Raw genomic sequence first — 18,268 nt, 5'->3', positions numbered from 1 at the left:
CCCTGCAGCCTAGCATACCAGTCTGTTTCATTTTTATGTGAAAAAATCCTGTTTGTTTACTGTTTCTCCTGTGTCACATCTGCCCCTCCCCGACCCCCACTGGTGCCTCCTTTCCCTCCCCTAGCATTCAGGCCCCTGAGGGAATTTATCTTTTTCCCCCCCTTTTGTGTCCCCAGGACAATGTACAATGCTTGGCATGTGCTTGGTTTGTACTTAATAAATATTGGTTGAATCAGTGAAAAAAAATGAATGTGTCTTATCCTGCTCATCTCCATTCTATCCTTTCATCAAAGTCTCACTCAACTCTAAGCTTGGCCATGAGGTCATTTCTGACCATCACAACATTTAAGAATATCTTCCATCCATCTCCCTCTTAACTTATGTCTCTGAAAAGAGTTGGTGATCTCTTTGCTCTTTCCCTCCTCTTCTCTTTCTTCCTCCCTCTCTTCCATCTGTCTCTGGCATCCATCAATTTTCCCCATTTGGGAAGTGCTCAAGATTTTTAAAATTTTATTTTAACGAGGGAGATAGCAAGCCAAAAGCTAATCATAAAATGGCCCTCCTGTAATTCGTGCTGTGATCCGAATGTGAAGGTATCTTGCCCCTGGGAAAATAACAAGGCGCTGGATTACATGAGGGATATTGGTGTGGGGGTGGAGAGTTGAGGTGCTGTACATTTAGATTGTACCTGGGGGGAATAAAACCCCACAAAGTTAATAATTGGTGAATATGAGTGAAGGGCACCAGTGAGTTCCTTTAAATTCCCGCAGCTTCTCTTTACGTTTGAAATTATTTGAAAATAAAATGTCAAAAATTCTTTCCTTCTCAAAAAATGTAGAAAGTGAAATTTATCAATCTTTTGCTTTATAGTTTTTGGCTTCTGTGCCATGGCTTGGAAAAACCAAGGTCATAAGAATATTAGATCACATATTCTTTCTTTTTTAAAACATTTTATTTCTATTTTTTCTTTATTCATGAGAGACACAGAGAGAGAGAGAGAGAGGCAGAGACACAGGCAAAGGGAGAAGCAGGCTTCCTGCGGGGAGCCCGACGTGGGACTCGATCTGAGCACCCTGGGATCACGACCTGAGCCAAAGGCAGATGCTCAAACGCTGAGCCACCCAGGTGCCCCTCACATTTTCTTTCTATGGTTTTATTTATTTATGTTAAAATCTTTGGTCTATCTGGAATTTTGGGGTGGAAGGAAAATAATCCAGATTTTTTTCCTCATACATCTAATCAATTTTCCCCCAAATCTTTATTGCATAGTCAATCTTTTCTCACTGGTGTCAAAGAATTTGTTTATCACATACTAAAAGTCCTTATACGTTACATGCATATGTGCTATCTCTTGATATATCCCAGATAATCCCACATCCTTTGATGTGTCCTTGTGCGTATTTCTCAGTATTCATTTACCTTCTCCATCATAATTTTCTGATGATTTTTGGCTATTTATATTTCCAGAAGAATTTCGGGGGCACCTGGGAGGCTTAGTCCAGTTAAGCATCTGCCTTTGGTTCAGGTGAAGATCCCAGGACCTCACATTGGGCTCCCTGCTCAGCAGGGAGTCTGGTTCTCCCTCTCTCCCTGCTCATGCTCTCTCTCTCTCTTACTCTCTTGCTTTCAAATAAATAAATAAAATGTAAAAAGCATCTCAGAACACTTTGATTTGGGGATTATTTAATTTCAGGTAATACACAAACCCATTCAAAAGGGTTTATTGGGCATACACAAGAGTTTCACTCTTGTGAAGCTTGAACAACCAGGCCTCAGTAAGGATAAGAAAATCAAGAAGGACGTGGGTTAATGTGATGGAAATATTTAAACTATAACTCTAGTTTGCCTTAATCATTACATGGCTTGATCTCAACCACCAGCTCTAAAGTCTAGTTCACATTCTTAGGAGAAATAATTGACTTGGTCCCTGGCCAACCAATGGATTGGGGCTTTCTGATTTGGGTGCCTGTAGAAGTTGTGTCACAAATACAGCTGCTGGAGAATATCTTCACAAGTGGAAAGTTCTCAGAAAATGAATATATGGGTTTGGCAGATGTTCTCAATAATATCTAGTAAAAGTTTTATAATACTGGGTCTTTAAGATCAATGACTTTCCATTTATTCAGATCTCTTCCTATAACCCCTTGTAGAATTTTTTTTAGCTTATTCAAAAACATTGTCCCTAAATATCTGTTTAGGTATTTTACACTTTTTATCATTTTGAATGGAATCTTCTTCACTATATTTATTGTAACTGTTGATTGGTTATTTTTTATATATAAGAAAGTATTTTTTATATTTAGTTTTAATCAGCTACTCTGTTGAATGTTCTGATCATTTCTAATTGTTGCCAATTGTTTCTTCTGAGTTTGCTAGGTATAGAGTCATGTTATCTAGAAACAAATATTGTTTTGTCTTCTTTATTATATATTGCTATGTTTTATATTCTTTTTAAATGCTTTTTTATTCTTTTAAAATTCTAACATTTTTACTATGATCAGAAAGAAACCAGTAAGTTTCTTTTCATTTTTTTAAACCAAGAAAAAAAGGACAAAAATATTTTGTTACATTTTGGGTAGTCTAACAACCATGTGAAACAAGATACTTCTTGATGAGCTTAACTGGAAATAATCTATCCAGCCAACAAACCAACCAGCCAACTATCCATCCTTCCTTCTGTTCAACTATGCATGCATGCATGCATCCATCCATCCATCCATTCATCCATCTATCCATCCATCCCACAAATGTTTATTGCTGCCTTTTTTGTACGGTAGATTCTTGTGGTTACTATAAGAAAGGCATGGTCCCTGCTCTTAAAGACTTCAGATGGAGAAACCAATACAAAGACAAGCAATTATAGTGATAAGGCAGAGCACGGTGTATTAATAGAAGCACATAAAAAGGGCACCTAAACCAGCTTTAGACAGTCTGGGAAAGTTGCTGGAGGAGAGTAACATTTAAAGAGATTTATAAGGAAATATTTGAATGGAAGAAAGATCACACTCTCAATAAATGTATTACATAATTTAGTTACTTTAAAATTCTTGAGTGCAGGCATGTCAGTGTTTTTAGCTGTTAGCCATTCTGAAATCTTCATGAATCTCAAGATTTTTAATTTGCCTTTGCAGCTCAGGGGGCCGATGACACTCTGGAGAACCCGGCACTGGATACAAGTCTGCTGGAGGAATTCCTGGGCAATGATTTCGATCTGGGGGCCTTGTAAGTAAAGAAAGCACTGCTCTCCATTTGATGATTTAAAAGTTATGAAATAGGGTGTCTGGGGGGGTTCAGTCAGTTAAGTGGCTGCCTCTGCTCAGGTCATGATCTCCAGGTCCTGGGATCAAGCGCCACATCAAACTCCCTGCTCAGTGGGGAATCTGCTTCTCTCTCTGCCTTTCCTTCCCCCCTCCTCCCCCTGCTCCTATACTCCCTAGCTCTCTCCTTCTCAAATAAATAAATAAAATCCTTAATAAATAATATTTTAAAAAAAACAAAATAAAAGTAATGAAATAATTAGGGACTCCTGGGTGGCTCAGAGGTTGAGCATCTGCCTTTGGCTCAGGGTGTGATCCCAGAGTTCTGGGATCAAGGCCCACATTGGGCTCCCTGCTTGGAGCTTGCTTCTCCCTCTGCCTGTGTCTCTGCCTCTCTCTCTCTCTCTCTCTCTCTCTGGGTCTCTCATGAATAAATAAATAAAATCTTTAAAAAAAAGTAATGAAATAATTAAATGAGCTGGGAATTGTTCCCTCTTCTGTTTTCCAAAAGGCCATGGTTAGAGTTGGTATTACTTCTTCTATAAATATTTGGCAGTTTTCATGAGTGAAGTCAGCTGGGCCTAGCGTTTCTTTTTTTATAGGAAAGTCCTTCAAGGGCATTTGGATTATTTCCAGTTTTTGACAATTATGAAGAGCTCCTATAAATATTAATGCACATGTTTTGATGTGATCAAGAGCCTTATTTTTTAAGGGTAATATTTATTCAAATTCTAATTTAAACTCTAGTTGGTTAATATATAGTGTAATATTGGATTTAGGAGCAGAATTTAGTGATTCATCACTTACCTACAACACCCAGTGCTCATCGTAACAAGTGCCCTCTTTAATACCCATCAGCCATGTAGCCCATCTCCCACGCACCTCCCTCCATCGACCCTCAGGTGTTCTCTATCATAAAGAATCTCTCATGGTTTGCTTCTGTCTCTCTTTTTTTTCCCCCTTCCCATATGTTCATCTATTTTGTTTATTAAATTCCACATGAGTGAAATCATATGGTATTTGTCTTTCTCTGACTTATTTTACTTAGCATGATACACTGTAGCTCCATCTATGTTGTTGCAAATGGCAAGATTTCATTCTTTTTGATTGTTGAGTAATATTCCATTATATATATATATATATATAACATCTTTATCCACTCATCTGTTGATGGACATTTGGGCTCTTTCCATAGTTTGGCTATTGTTGATAGTGCTGCTGTAAATATTGGGGTGCAGGTAACCCTTCAAATGTGCATCTTTGTATCCTTTGGGTAAATACCTAGTAGTGCAATTCCTGGGTTATAGTTCTATTTTTGACTTTTTGAGGAAACTGCATTTCAAGAATGGCTACACCAGTTGCATTCCTACCACAGTGCAAGAGGGCTCCCCTTTCTCCACATCCTCACCAATATCTTGTATCCTGACTTGTTAATTTCAACCATTCTGACAGGTATGAGATGGTATCTCATTGTGGTTTTGATTTATATTTCCCTGATGATGAGCAATGTTGAGCATCTTTTTATTTGTCTGTTGGCCATCTGGATGTCTTTTTTGGAAAAATGTCTTTTATTCCTGTCTTCAGCCTCTTTCTTCCTTCCTTCTTTTCTTTCTTTTTTTTCAAGATTTACTTATTTATTTTTATTTTCTTTTAGAGGGAGGGAGAGCACATGCGTGAGTGAGGGGAGGGGCAGAGGGAGAGAATCTTTAAGCTTGACTCTGAGCTCGAGCCTATGACCCATGAGATCATGACCTAAACAAAACCAAGAGCCAGATTCTTAACCAACTGAGCCACCCATGTGCCCCTCTTCTGTCCATTTCTTAACTGGATTATTTGTTTTTTTGGATGCTGAGTTTGAGAAATATTTTTTTTTTTTTTTAAGATTTTATTCATTTATTCATGAGAGAAACAGAGAGAGAGAGAGAGGCAGAGACACAGGCAGAGGGAGAAGCAGGCTCCATGCAGGGAGCCTGATGCGGGACTCAATCCCGGGTCTCCAGGATCAGGCCCTGGGCTGAAGGTGGCACTAAACCGCTGAGCCACCCGGGCTGCCCGAGAAATTCATTACAGATTTTGGATACTAACCTTTTATCAGATATGTCATTTGTAAGTATCCTCTCCCATTCCGTAGGCTGCCTTTTAGTTTCGTTGATTGTGTCCTTCATTGTGCAGAACCTACTTTTTGTCTTGGTGAAGTCCCAGTGGTTCATTTTTGCTTTTGTTTCCCTTGTCCCCCATGACATGTCTAGTTAATAAGTTGCTACTGCCGAGGTCACAGAGGTTGCTGCCTATGTTCTCCTCTAGGAGTTTGATGGTTTCCTGTCTCACATTTAGGTCTTTCACCCATTTTGAATTTATTTTTGTGTGTGGTGTAAGAAAGTGGCCCGGTTTCATTCCTCTGCATGTGGCTGTCCAGTTTTCCCAACACCATTTATTGAAGAGACTGTCTTTTTCCATTGGGTATTCTTTCCTGCTTTGTCAAAGATGAGTTGACCATATAGTTATGAGTCCATTTCTGGGTTCTGTATTCTGTTCCATGGATCTATGTGTCTGTTTTTTGTGCCAGTACCATGCTTGTCTTGATGATCACAGTTTTGTAATACAGCTTGAAGTCCGGAACTGTGTTGCTTCCAGCTTTTGCTTTGCTTTTTCAGGATTGCTTTTTCAGACCCTGCTGTTCAGGGTCTTTTGCAGTTCCATGTAAATTTTAGGATTGTTTATTATAGCTCTGTGAAAAATGCTGGTGGTGTTTTGATAAATATTGAATTAAACGTGTAGATTGCATCAGGTAGTATAGACATTTTAACAATGTTTGTTTTTCCAATCCATGATATAGATATAGATTGAGGTTAATTTATTTGTGTATGGATGTCCAATTATTCCAGATTTATTTGTTGAATAACCTTTCTCCAGTGAATTATTTTTACACCATAGTAAAAAAATCAATTGACCATATTTGTGTAGATCTGTATCTAGACTCTATACAGTTCCATTGAGTTATATGCCTATCATTTTGCCAATACTACACTATATTGATTATTGTGCTTTTATTATGTCTTGAAATCAGATAGTATAAGTGCTCCAGATTTGTCTTTTTCTAGTGTTTTTTTTTTAAGATTTTATTTATTTATTCATAGAGACACAGAGAGAGAGAGAGAGAGAGAGAGGCAGAGACACAGGCAGAGGGAGAAGCAGGCTCCATGCAGGGAGCCCAACGTGGAACTCGATCCAGGGTCTCCAGGATCACGCCCTGAGCTGCAGGCGGCTCTAAACTACTGTGCCACCAGGGCTGCCCTGGATTTGTCTTTTTCAAAATTGTTTTGGCTATTCTAGTTCCTTTGGTTTCCCATATCAATATTAGAATTAGCTTGTTGACACATGTACAGTACTGCTGGGATTTTTATTACAATTGTATTAAGTCCAAAGATCCATATGCAGAGAATTGATATCTTAACAAAATTGAATCTTCCAATCCATCAACATGGTATATCTCTCCATTTATTTAGGTCTTCTTTAATTCTTTCATCAGTGTTTTATAGATTTCAGCATGTAAATCCTGCATATGTTTTGTTAGATTTATATCTAAATATTTCATGTTTTTCTTTGAACTATTGTAAATAATAATTATTTCCCTCAAATTTTAGGTTCCAGTTATTCATTGCCAACATATAAAAATAGTATTGATATTTATATATTGAACTTGGGTCCTACAATCTTCATGAAGTCATTTATTAGTCCTAACAGCTTTTAAATAGATTTTTGAGGATTTTCTGTTTACAGTGATGTCACCTGTGAATTGGGAAGTTGTATGTCCCAAAATCTATGCCTTTATTTATTTATTTTTAGGATGTTATTTATTTATTTGAGAAAGAAGAAAGCAAGAAAGCAAGTGAGCTCATGTGTGTGAGCACAGGGAGGAGCAGAGGGGGAGGGAGAGGGAAAAGCAGATTCCATACTGAGTGCAGAGTCTGATGCAGGGCTTGACCCCATGACCCCAAGACCATGACCTGAGCAGAAACCAAGAATGGGTTGCTCAACTGACTGAGTAACCCAAGTGCCCCAACTCTATGCCTTTAGATACTTTTTCTTGCCGTATTGAACTGAGTAAGACTTTGGGTATAATGTTGAATAGAGAAGTAGTTGCAGCAGATGTCTTTGCCCTGTCCCTGATCTAAGAGGCCATTATTCAGTTTGTTAATCATTAAGTATAATTCAATGCTTTTTATTAACTTAGGGAGATTCTCTTCTGCTCTAGTTTCCTCTGCTTAATTTTTTTTAAAAAGATTTACTTATTTATTTGAGAGAGAGAGAAAGTGGGGCGGGGGGCTATGCATAGGGAGAAGGAGAGAGAAACTCAAGCAGACTCTGTGTTGAGTGTGGAGCCCAACAGGAGGCTTAATCTCACAAAGCTGAGATCAGACCTGAGATCAAGCCAAGAGTTGGATGCTTTAGCCAACTGTGCCACTCAGGTGCCCCTTCCTCTGCTTAATTTTTGAATTCTGAACTAACCTTATATTCCTGGGATAAATTTCGATTTGTTGTGATATATTTATACATATTGTCAGATTCAATTTACTAACATTATATTGAGGGTTTTGCACCTATAATCATGAGAATATTGACCTGACGTTTTCTTTTCTTATATTGTATTTTTCTGGCTTTGATGTCAGAGTAATTATAGCTTCCTAAAATTATATGTCAACTGTTCCTTCCTTTAAAATTCTCTGGATAAGATTGTGTGGAGTTGGATTTATTTCTCCTTTAAATGTTTGGTAGAATTAACCAATGAAACTGTCTTTGCTTGTAATTTGCTATGTTAGAAGATCTTAACTACAGATTAGGTTTATCCAATAGATTCAGGACTATTCATTTTATCTCTTTCTGCTTACATGAGTTTTGGTAGCTTGTCCTCCCTAGCCCCAAGGAATAAATCCATTTCAAATTTATGGACACAGTTCAAAGTATTTCTCATTAATAACCCTTTACAGACTCTGAGGAGTCTGTAATAATATTTCCTCTTCTGTTCATCATATTGGTAATATGCTGCTTTTCTCTTTTTTTCTTGTTCAGCCTGGTTAGTCACTTATAGATTTTATTAACAGCTTTTGGTTTCATTGGTTTTTCTCTGTTGTACTTATTTTCAGCTACACTAATTTTTTACTCCATTTCCTTCTTTTGCTTGCCTTGGGTTTAGTTTGCTCTTCTTTTTCTAATTTCTTATGGTAGAAACTTAGTTCTTGATTTGAAATCATTCTTTGTTTCTAGTTTAAGCATTTGATGCTATAGATTTCCCTCTCTGTATGGCTTTAGCTGCCTCTGTCAGTTTTTGATATATTTTAATTTTCATTTAGCTTAAAATATTTCCTAATTTTCCTTAAGCACACTTCTTTGACTCTTTGACTTCTTTGACTTTAACATGGGTTATTGGAATTGTGTTGCTTAATTTCCAAGTATATGAGATATTCTCTAGATTTTTTTCTGTTATTGATTTCTAATTTATTCCTACTATGGACAGAGACCATACTATGTATGAATCTAATTCTTTTAAATTTGTTAAGGTTTGCTTTATGAACCAAGATACAATGTATCTTAGAAATTTTCCACGTGCACTTGAGAAGAATGTACATTCTGCTATTGTTCAATAAGGTCTTCTATAAATGCTAATCAGGTCAAGTTGTAGACATTGTTGTTCAGATCATCTCTATTCTTGAGGATTTTTGACTACTTTTATCTATTACTGGGAAAGGAATGTTAAGTCTTCAAGAATGATTGTGAATTTAGAATTCTTGGTTAAGTTGTTTTTTTCCCTAACACTTAAAAAATTTTGACCTACTGTCATCTGACCTCCATGGTTTCTGATGAGAAATAGACAGTTATTTGAATCATTGTTCCTTTATATATAATATGTCACTTTTCTCAAGCTGCAAGATTTTTTATCTTTGGTTTTCAGCAGCAGTTTTATTACAGTGTGACTTGGTATGGGCATAGTTTTGTTTTGATTTTTGAGAGAGAGAGAGAGCAAATAGGGGAGGGGGTAAGGGTGGAGGGGTAGTGAGAATCTTAAGGAGGCTCCAAGCCAGGGAGCTGAGTCTCAGTCTCACAACCCTGACGTCATGACCTAAGCTGAAATCAAGAGTAGGATGTTCAAATGACTGAGCCACCCAGAAACCCCTGGGCTTAGTTTTATTTGGGATTATATTATTTTTGAATTTGTAAATTCATGATCTTCAGTACATATGGGAAGTTTTCAGCTATTCTTCCTTCACATTTATTTTCCTGTACCGAGTCTTTCTTACCTCTTTTTTTTTTTTTTTTAATTTTTTTATTTATTTATGATAGTCACAGAGAGAGAGAGAGAGAGGCAGAGACACAGGCAGAGGGAGAAGCAGGCTCCATGCACCGGGAGCCCGACGTGGGATTCGATCCCGGGTCTCCAGGATCGCGCCCCGGGCCAAAGGCAGGCGCCAAACCGCTGCGCCACCCAGGGATCCCTCTTACCTCTTTTTAATACTCCAGTAAAACAAATGCTAGATCTTTGATACTATATATAGGCTCCTGAGTGTCAGTTGATTTTTTTTTTCAATCTCTTTTCTGTCTGTAGCTCAAATTAGATAATTTCTATTGATAATCTTCAAGTTCACTGACCCTCCTCTATCATCTCCATTTTGTTATTGAGCCTATTTTGGCATACCTGTAAATGCCCTCCCTCCTCTTCCCCATGAAAGAATGAAACCAGACCTGAATCTCAGTAATGAGGAAACCTATTTGTGGATACCTCTGGCACCTGGCTTTTGCTGCTCTTTGCTAACAAGAACATGCTTGCCAAATGGCCACTGGATGAAGGGAAGCTCAACATTTTGCAAGCTGGTTAAACACAAACACACACAAAGCTAGTGGGTTGCCAAATGTGTGAGCCTACACTCTGAGCTAGCTTTCCTGCTCCCAGCACTGTATGGGCTGAACCCAGACACTAATTGCCCCTGTGCCTTCCCTCATATTCCCTCTCACTCCATCCAAACCACTAGTGTGAATTCCTGTGGAAAGAGTGGAAGTTGTCTAGTTTCTCTTCTATGTAACTACTCCTTAAGGGAAGGTACAGCTGATTGTACCAGGGTTCTGTGTACTTATCTGGGTCACTTTTATAAGATGCAGAAAGAACTTTAGCTATTTGGTGGAGAGAAGTGAACAAATGTCTTATTCAAAGAACTGTCTTCTTCTCTGGAAAGTCTGAAATTTGTCATATGATCTTAGTCTCCATGTTAATAATGGTCCTTCCTATGGGATCAGAATTATCTCCCTATGGGCTACCACTATTGGTTTGCCCAACTGGATTCATTCTCTACCTTGAGGGGTGGTTGGGTACAAGAGAGGTAAAGGGGGGAATTACTATTGCTGAGCATTTACCAAGTATTAGGCAATGTTCTTTGTACCTTTTACATGTTCATTTATTTAATTACATATTTAATTTTACACATTTCATTCTCTGAACAAATTTGCCAAATAAACACAATATTATCTATATTTTATAAATATAGAGGGGCAAAGAGAGTAAGTAATTCTCCACAGGTCAATAAGTGGCAAATCTGGGATTAAAATGTGCCTGGCTCTACAATACTGGCCCTTTTTTCTATATGCAGCCTTTAGGTCATCTTTTGGAGGAATGTGAACCTCAGGACAATACATTCAATGCATCTAAAATTATCTGACAAAAGATGTGACATAGGGTAGATCTGAGCCATACTTTGCAAAGATTGTCAGAGTTCCTGTCCATTAAAGAAAAGTCTGATAATCAGATAACTTATCACTGCTTGATAAAAACCATTCAGATGCATGCAGTTAAGTGAGGCTGCAATTAAAGTCTGAAAGAGAACACGTGGAAACAGTCCCAGTCCATCCATGACCACGGGGCTGTTCAGCTGGTTCAATGATCATTACATCTGTACAACCTATTCAGATACTCCAAGGGTTGAATATTTCTAAATCCCAGGCTCTTTTTTGCAGGTCAGTTGCATTCCTCATAACAGCACTGACATGTAGGGTTTTTTTGCCTGGGCTCACAGCTAATAAGGAGCAGAGCTGGGATTCAAACCTGAGTGTACTACCAATCCTGAATGACTTCCCCTGCTACTATATTTCTTATGAATTATGCTTTTAAAAAATGTCAGCGACAACTCTTTGCCTAAATGATCTAAGAGACCGCTAGGCTGCAAAATTGATGAGAACCAGTTTGAATCACATAGGGAGATTTTCACATCTCAAACATATTTAAAAATTGAATTATTGGCCCTATAAAACAGATGCCCCTAAATGCTCTCTGCAAAATTGGTCCCAGGAGATACTGTGGGGAAAAAATAAAAGTTCCATGATGAGTAAATAAGCTTATGAATCGCTGGCTTAAACAAAATTAAATGAACTTTACTGCAGGACTTTTCAGAGCCTTTGTTACACTAATATGCAACTGGAGAAGGGAAATGGTATGCACTGTTTCTTAAATTTATTTGGCTATGGACTCCCTTTGGGACGCAGGTGCCCATACATGAGCATTGGGATATACCGCTCAGGACTTTCTCATCTTTCTGTCTGAATCTAATTGGCATGTTGAGCTAGGGGCAGTCCTGTCAGCCTGTGAAAATTTCTGAATATTGCCCTTAACCCTTTGTTTCCTTGTGTGGCAGAATCCAGGGCAGCTGTCTGCCCAAGAGGGGCAAGCTGAATCCTGGGATTTCCCTAGGTTAGCCAGCTAATTACTTACTAGGTACACAAGTAAGCTGTGGTAGACACACGGGGAAATGTCTAGGTGGAGAGCTGCTTGAAGGGAGGAGGGCTAGATAATTAGGGGATAGCATAAAACCCTGGAGGTTAAAAAAAAGTGTGGGGGGGGATGCCCAGGTGGCTCAGTGGTTGAGCGTCTGCCTTTGGCTCAGGGCGTGATCCTGGGGTCCTGGGATCAAGTCCCACATCGGGTCCCTGCAGGGAGTCTGCTTCTCCCTCCGCCTATGTCTCTGCCTCTCTCTGTGTCTCTCATGAATGGATGAATAAAATCTTTAAAAAAAAAAAAAAGTCCTGGAGGTTTCAGGGAAAAAGGACAAGAAGTGTGTGTGTGTGTGTGTGTGTAGAAGGAAGACTCCAGAGAAGAGACTAGTGAATCTTAAAACAGATTTTGTTTCCTTCAAAAAGGCCCAGAAGTTCACCTGCTTCTTTTCTTTACTCTAAGTGTGGGTCAGGGAGCAGCACTCACATGACCTGAGAGCTAGAAACGTAGCATCTCAGATCTTACCCCAGAAAAGCCAGATCGGAATCTACGTTTTTAATAGGATCCCCATGGCATTCACATCACATTATGGTTGAGAAGCCTTGCTTTAGTTCACATAAATATGCTTTCTTCCCCATCACCTCCCATGTTCCAAACCAAATAATTTGGTCTGGTTTGAGTAAGTGCGCTCAGTGGGGATCATAGCATCCTGGACGTTAGGCTGGCCTTGGGGTCCTTCCTGTGGGGTAAGAGGGAACTAGCTGAGGGCACTGGGATGTTACAGTTTTGAATGGGTGACTTCACCGGGGGAGACCTTGAAGATGCATTAGGTCTGTGTGGAATCAACTGCAAGTTGTATTTTATTTCATTCAAATGGTTGAGCTTATTCTGGGTTTTACTTAGGACTTGGTTTATTGGGGTCAGATGGCAAAATGAACTGGGAGTCAATGACCCACTGCATGCTTCAGTTCTGCCGCTAATGGAGTGGGGCTGACAAGCTCTTTATGGTGGTGTTGTGAAAGGGGTGAGGTGACACACCGTAGTTCTGTAAGAAGCGCCTGTTAAAGGCTGTGTGAGTCATTGACCAGTTGACTTCTGGGTTCAAACGGATGCAGTAGGAGAAAGGCTAAACAGAATCCTGGGCTGAAACATTCCTGGTGGCATCTTGGTTCTAACGATAATTGTGGAAAATTAACTAGTAATTAATTTGATTAGGACAATCTGTATTGGGGGACCTGGTGGCTCTGCGGTTGGGCATCTGCCTTCAGCTCAGGGTGTGATCCCAGTCCTGGGCTCGAGTCCTGCATCAGGCTCCCTGCATGGAGTCTGCTTCTCCCTCTGCCTATGTCTCTGCCTCTCTCTCTCTCTGTGTCTCTTGTGAATGAATGTGTAAAATCTTTAAAAAAAAAAAAAAAAAAGACAATCTGTATTCAAATCACAGTGTTTTTTTTACCTCTGTTTTTTAGCATTAGCTCTGGTGGTCGACCACTTGATTCCGGCTTGATTAGTTGTCAGATGAATCATCTTGGGTGAGTTATGTAGCCTTATCAAGCCTTAGGGGATCCCTGGGTGGCGCAGCGGTTTGGCGCCTGCCTTTGGTCCAGGGCGCGATCCTGGAGACCCGGGATCGAATCCCACGTTGGGCTCCCGGTGCATGGAGCCTGCTTCTCCCTCTGCCTGTGTCTCTGCCTCTCTCTCTGTGTATGACTATCATGAAAAAAAAAAAAAAAAAAGCCTTAGTTCCATTGCCTGTGGAATGGAGTTAATAGTAGCCTCTTTCCCCATGGTGGTAGTTGAGATTAGATGAGATAACACATGCAAAGGATGAAGTCAGTGCTTGGACCAGAGTAGGTTCTCCTAGTAGTTTATCTATTTCTAAAGCAGCAGGGGGAGTGGTGGTGGGAGGCCCAGGGTCCTTGCAGTCTGCCAATAATGGGCTGGAGGGGTGGGGTGGCATCTTGCTTCCTCTGTTCTACCATGAAATTATTCTCATGGGCTATCTTACACATTGACAACATTGCTGCCAAGGCCCTTTCTCCTCCCAACTTCCAGGTGGTATGTACAAACCCTAACTAAGCTTTATCAAGCATTTATTGTCTGCCTACAACATGTTCCCCACTGGGCACCATGCAGGACACACCCACACACAGTATTAAGATTTTTTTTTTTTTTAAGATTTTATTTATTCATGAGAGACACAGAGAGAGGCAGAGACACAGGCAGAGGGAGAAGCAGGCTCCACGCAGGGAGCCCGATGTGGAACTCGATCCCGGGTCTCCAGGATCACGCCCTGGGCCCAACCACTGAACCCCCCAAGCACCCCCTAAGATATGTTCTTAATGCAAATGTTCACGTGGGAGGATAAATCATACACATGAAAAATTGAAGAAATTATTTTCAATAACAACTATGTTTATAGTTGGGTGTCGGAGTACAACAGTGAACAAAACAGATGAAGTCCCTGCTAACAGTTTACCAAGGGCAGTGCAGTGGGAAGCAGTCTACCCTGGCAGGGCACCCAGGCATTTTTCTCTGAGTTGGTGGTGCATGGTGATAAAGAAAGCACACTGACTTTTTTGTAGGGTTAAGTATTGTTTTTAAATTCCCAACAGATGGTGCATTTCCTTATTGCCTGCTGCTGGGGTGAGACGCTCCCGTGCCCTTACTCTTGGTACGCTACTGCTGTCATGCCCCTCTGGTGGGAGGAAAAAGGCAATGGCATATAGTATAAAGTCATGCAGTAAGATGAAGAAAAATAAGGCAGTAGGAAGAGGGGTGGGGGAAGGCTATTGTTTTAGATTGGATGGTCAGGAAAGTCATCTTTTAATATATGAATTTACATATGTATAACTTTTATGGCCATATGTAGTATAAAAAAGGCAGTAATTCATATTTATTAAGTACCAACTGTATATCAACCTGCAGAGTTGAGCTCACCATGCAATAGAGCCTTAGAGAAGGCACAACTGGTGTGTGAAGAAGGCACTGGGGGAGTCAGTCATCAAGGAAAACTAGGGATTGGACCTTTTTTTTTTTAAGATTTATTTATTTATTCATGAGAGACACAGAGAGAGAGAGAGAAAGAGAGAGAGAGACATAGGCAGAGGGAGAAGCAGGCTCTTCACAGGAGCCTGATGTGGGGCTCGATCCCAGATCCCGGGGTCATGACCTGAGCCCAAGGCAGCTGCCCAACCACTGAGCCACCCAGGTGTCCCTGGATTGGACTGTTTGAATTTGAGTAGTCCCAGCTGGGTATGCCCAGGAAGCCCGTGTCTTAATACTGTATGTCCTTCATAGTGCCTAGTAGAGTCATGAACACACAGTAGGCACTCAACAACAACTTGGCCGAGCCTGAATACAATCTGAATGAAATACCAGCTGCTTTGGGCACAGCAGGCAGCCATCATGGATATATTATATATATATAAGTCCCACCAGATGGAAAGAAAATCTGTTTTGCATTCTCTCTTTTGGTTGGCATGGCATTCAACCTCAGGAGACCATATTTATCCATTTATCCTCCCAAACACAGACACAAGTTATATATCTGAGAAGAAGAGGTTTAGAAGGCAAATTATTCGTTTTTTATCAGTAGCTAAGAATCTCTTGATTATCAGCTATTTCCTACAGAAGATGGAAACAGAAATGGCCACTCAAGGAATGATCCAGGGTTCTGTTACTTTCCAGGTCCACTTCGTGCAATCTCTTTGGTATAATAGGCAGATTCAGAGCATGAAGACCAAAAACAGTCTAATATGCCTGACTGGGATTCCTGATGTGATTGTGAGTCATGAGGAGATTAGCGCCTCATCAACAGTCCCAAACAACAATGTTTTTCTTAAAGTTAATTATTGCCTTTGTCTTAACAAGTTGCTCAGTTTCAAGGGTATCCATCACTAATTCTTCCTTCAAATTCTCTGAAAAGAACTACAACATTTCTCTCAACACTATAAAATGCATTGAACATGGAATGCAATGGTGAGTTTTGGAAGGGAGAGTAGACTGCAAGGAAAGCATTGAAGATTTCAAAATCTTGGGGTGCCTGGATGGCTCAGTTGGTGAAGTGTCTGACTCTGTTTCAGCTCAGGTCATGATCTCAGTGTCCTGGGATCAAGCCCGATGTTGGGCTCTGTGCTCAACAGGGAGTCTGCTTGAGGATTCATCTCCCTCTCCCTCTGCCCCTCCCCCTCCTCGTACACTCTCCCTCTCTCTAAAATAAATAAGTAAATCTTTAAAGAAAATGTCAAAATCTTCATTTTGAAACCATCACCACATGTTGCTGCCCCTCAACAAAGGGACATTGGATTCTCTGTGCGTGCATTCCTATATACGATATGCCATGCCATATTTCTCAAGCAAATTGATCATTTATTTGCGATTTTTAGTTTTTATTAACATTACTGAATTCCAGTGGTGCCAATAATGTAAAGGTAAACAACTGCCTAGAATCTTGAATGTGCAATTGTGCGATCGCAGAGTCAATCACAAAATACAATTTGTCAACCTATGAGAGTGATACATGTGCAGATGGTACTGTGTGTATCTGGCTTATGATGAAGACCAGCCATCCTCTGCCCCAGTCTTCTCCATTTCCCTCAGTTTGCCTCTCCCAGAGGCAGATACTTTCCAACTCTTTTAGATATGTCTCCCACTTTATATATATCTTTTTTTTATAAATTTATTTTTTATTGGTGTTCAATTTGCCAACATATAGAATAACACCCAGCGCTCATCCCATCAAGTGCCCACCTCCCATTTTATATTTAAATGGTGTTTTATATTGCTGTTCTTACTTGAGATGGTTTGAGAACTTCATATCGTCTTCAGGGAGGATTTAACTTTCTTTTACCACATCTGAGACCCACTTCTAGCACCAGCCTCTCAATATCATACAGTTACATTAAATTTTTGGTTAGGTCAGTATCCAGGGCTTCCATTATTATTATTACTATGTACTCACATATAATTTATTATGATTACATTTTCTTGAACTTTTTGTTTTTCTTGAATCAGAGCCTTCTTTCCATGATTTTCTTTGCCTTGAATCTATCATTAAGTCTTCCCACAAATTCTCTGAAGTGGAAATTCCTCTCAGTATTGAAACACATCGGTTCCTTTTCTTGTTAAAGAGATTTCTCAGATGATCTCTGTCATTCCTGATTTTTTGGTTCTATCAGTTGAGGAGAGAGGGATGTTAATTAAAATCTCCAACTATGATCATACAATTATTGACTTCTGTCATTCTGCTTCATGTATTTTGAAGTTCTGTTATTACATATGTAAACAATAAACCATCATGATTGCTATGCCTTCCTTTTTTTTTTTTTTTAAGATTTTATTTATTTATTCATGAGAGACACAGATTAAGAGAGAGGCAGAGACACAGGCAGAGGGAGAAGCAGGCTCCATGCAGGGAGCCCGACGTGGGACTCCATCCCGGGTTTCCAGGATCACGCCCTGGGCTGAAGGCGGCGCTAAACCGCTGGGCCACCAGGGCTGCCCTGCTATGTCTTCTTAGTGAAGGGACTGTTATTATTATAGAATGAGCCTCTTTATTTTTAATAATACTCATTTTTTTGAAGTCTATTTTACCTGTTATTCATGAAATCACTTCTCACTTCTCACACCTTTTTTTCTCCATTAGTTTTCACCTTATCTGAGTCTTTATATTTAAAGACTTGTTTATTATATTATATTATATTATATTACATTATATTATATTATATTATATTATAGACTGTTTCTTGCAGGCAATGTACCGTTGGTCTTGGTTTTTAAAAATCCATTCTTATAGGGGATCCCTGGGTGGCGCAGCGGTTCGGCGCCTTCTTCTTCTTCTTCTTTTTATACCTTCTATTTCTTATTTCTGTGCAATTCCTTTTTTACTCTATTTTGTATTATTTGAATAATTTTAAAATTCCATTTTATCTGTTGACTTCCACTATACCTCTTAGCATCATTTTTTTTTCTTAGCATCATTTAACCTTTTTTTTTTTAAGGTTTTTTTTTAAGATTTAACCTTTTTTAAGACCCTGGGATCACACCCTGAGCCAAAAGCTGTCATAAAGTATTATGTCATAAGTATGTCATAAGTATTACCCCTTCATACATTATAAATGCTACAAGATAATGTCACAATTTTTGCCTTAAACAGTCCTATGTATTTTAAAGAAATTAAGAAAAATTTAAAGAAATTAAGAAAAAAACTTATTTGCTTTCAGATATATAATTTTTTATTCTCTACATTCCTTCCTAAAGT

General features: G+C 39.3%; 1 protein-coding gene across 3 annotated transcripts in view; it reads left to right on the top strand.

Annotated features, from left to right (window-relative positions):
* The window catches only part of MYRFL (myelin regulatory factor like), a 121,752-nt gene that overhangs the window by 25,332 nt on the left and 78,152 nt on the right, over positions 1-18,268 (top strand). For all 3 annotated transcript variants that reach the window (XM_041754293.1, XM_041754292.1, XM_041754291.1), the window contains exon 2: positions 3,132-3,222. In XM_041754293.1, coding sequence (XP_041610227.1) covers positions 3,132-3,222 — 91 coding nt within the window. The remainder of the gene's footprint in view (positions 1-3,131; positions 3,223-18,268) is intronic.

Source organism: Vulpes lagopus, chromosome 5, assembly GCF_018345385.1.
Source record: "Vulpes lagopus strain Blue_001 chromosome 5, ASM1834538v1, whole genome shotgun sequence".
Taxonomy (NCBI): domain Eukaryota; kingdom Metazoa; phylum Chordata; class Mammalia; order Carnivora; family Canidae; genus Vulpes; species Vulpes lagopus.
This window is presented reverse-complemented; position numbering and strand designations above follow the sequence as displayed.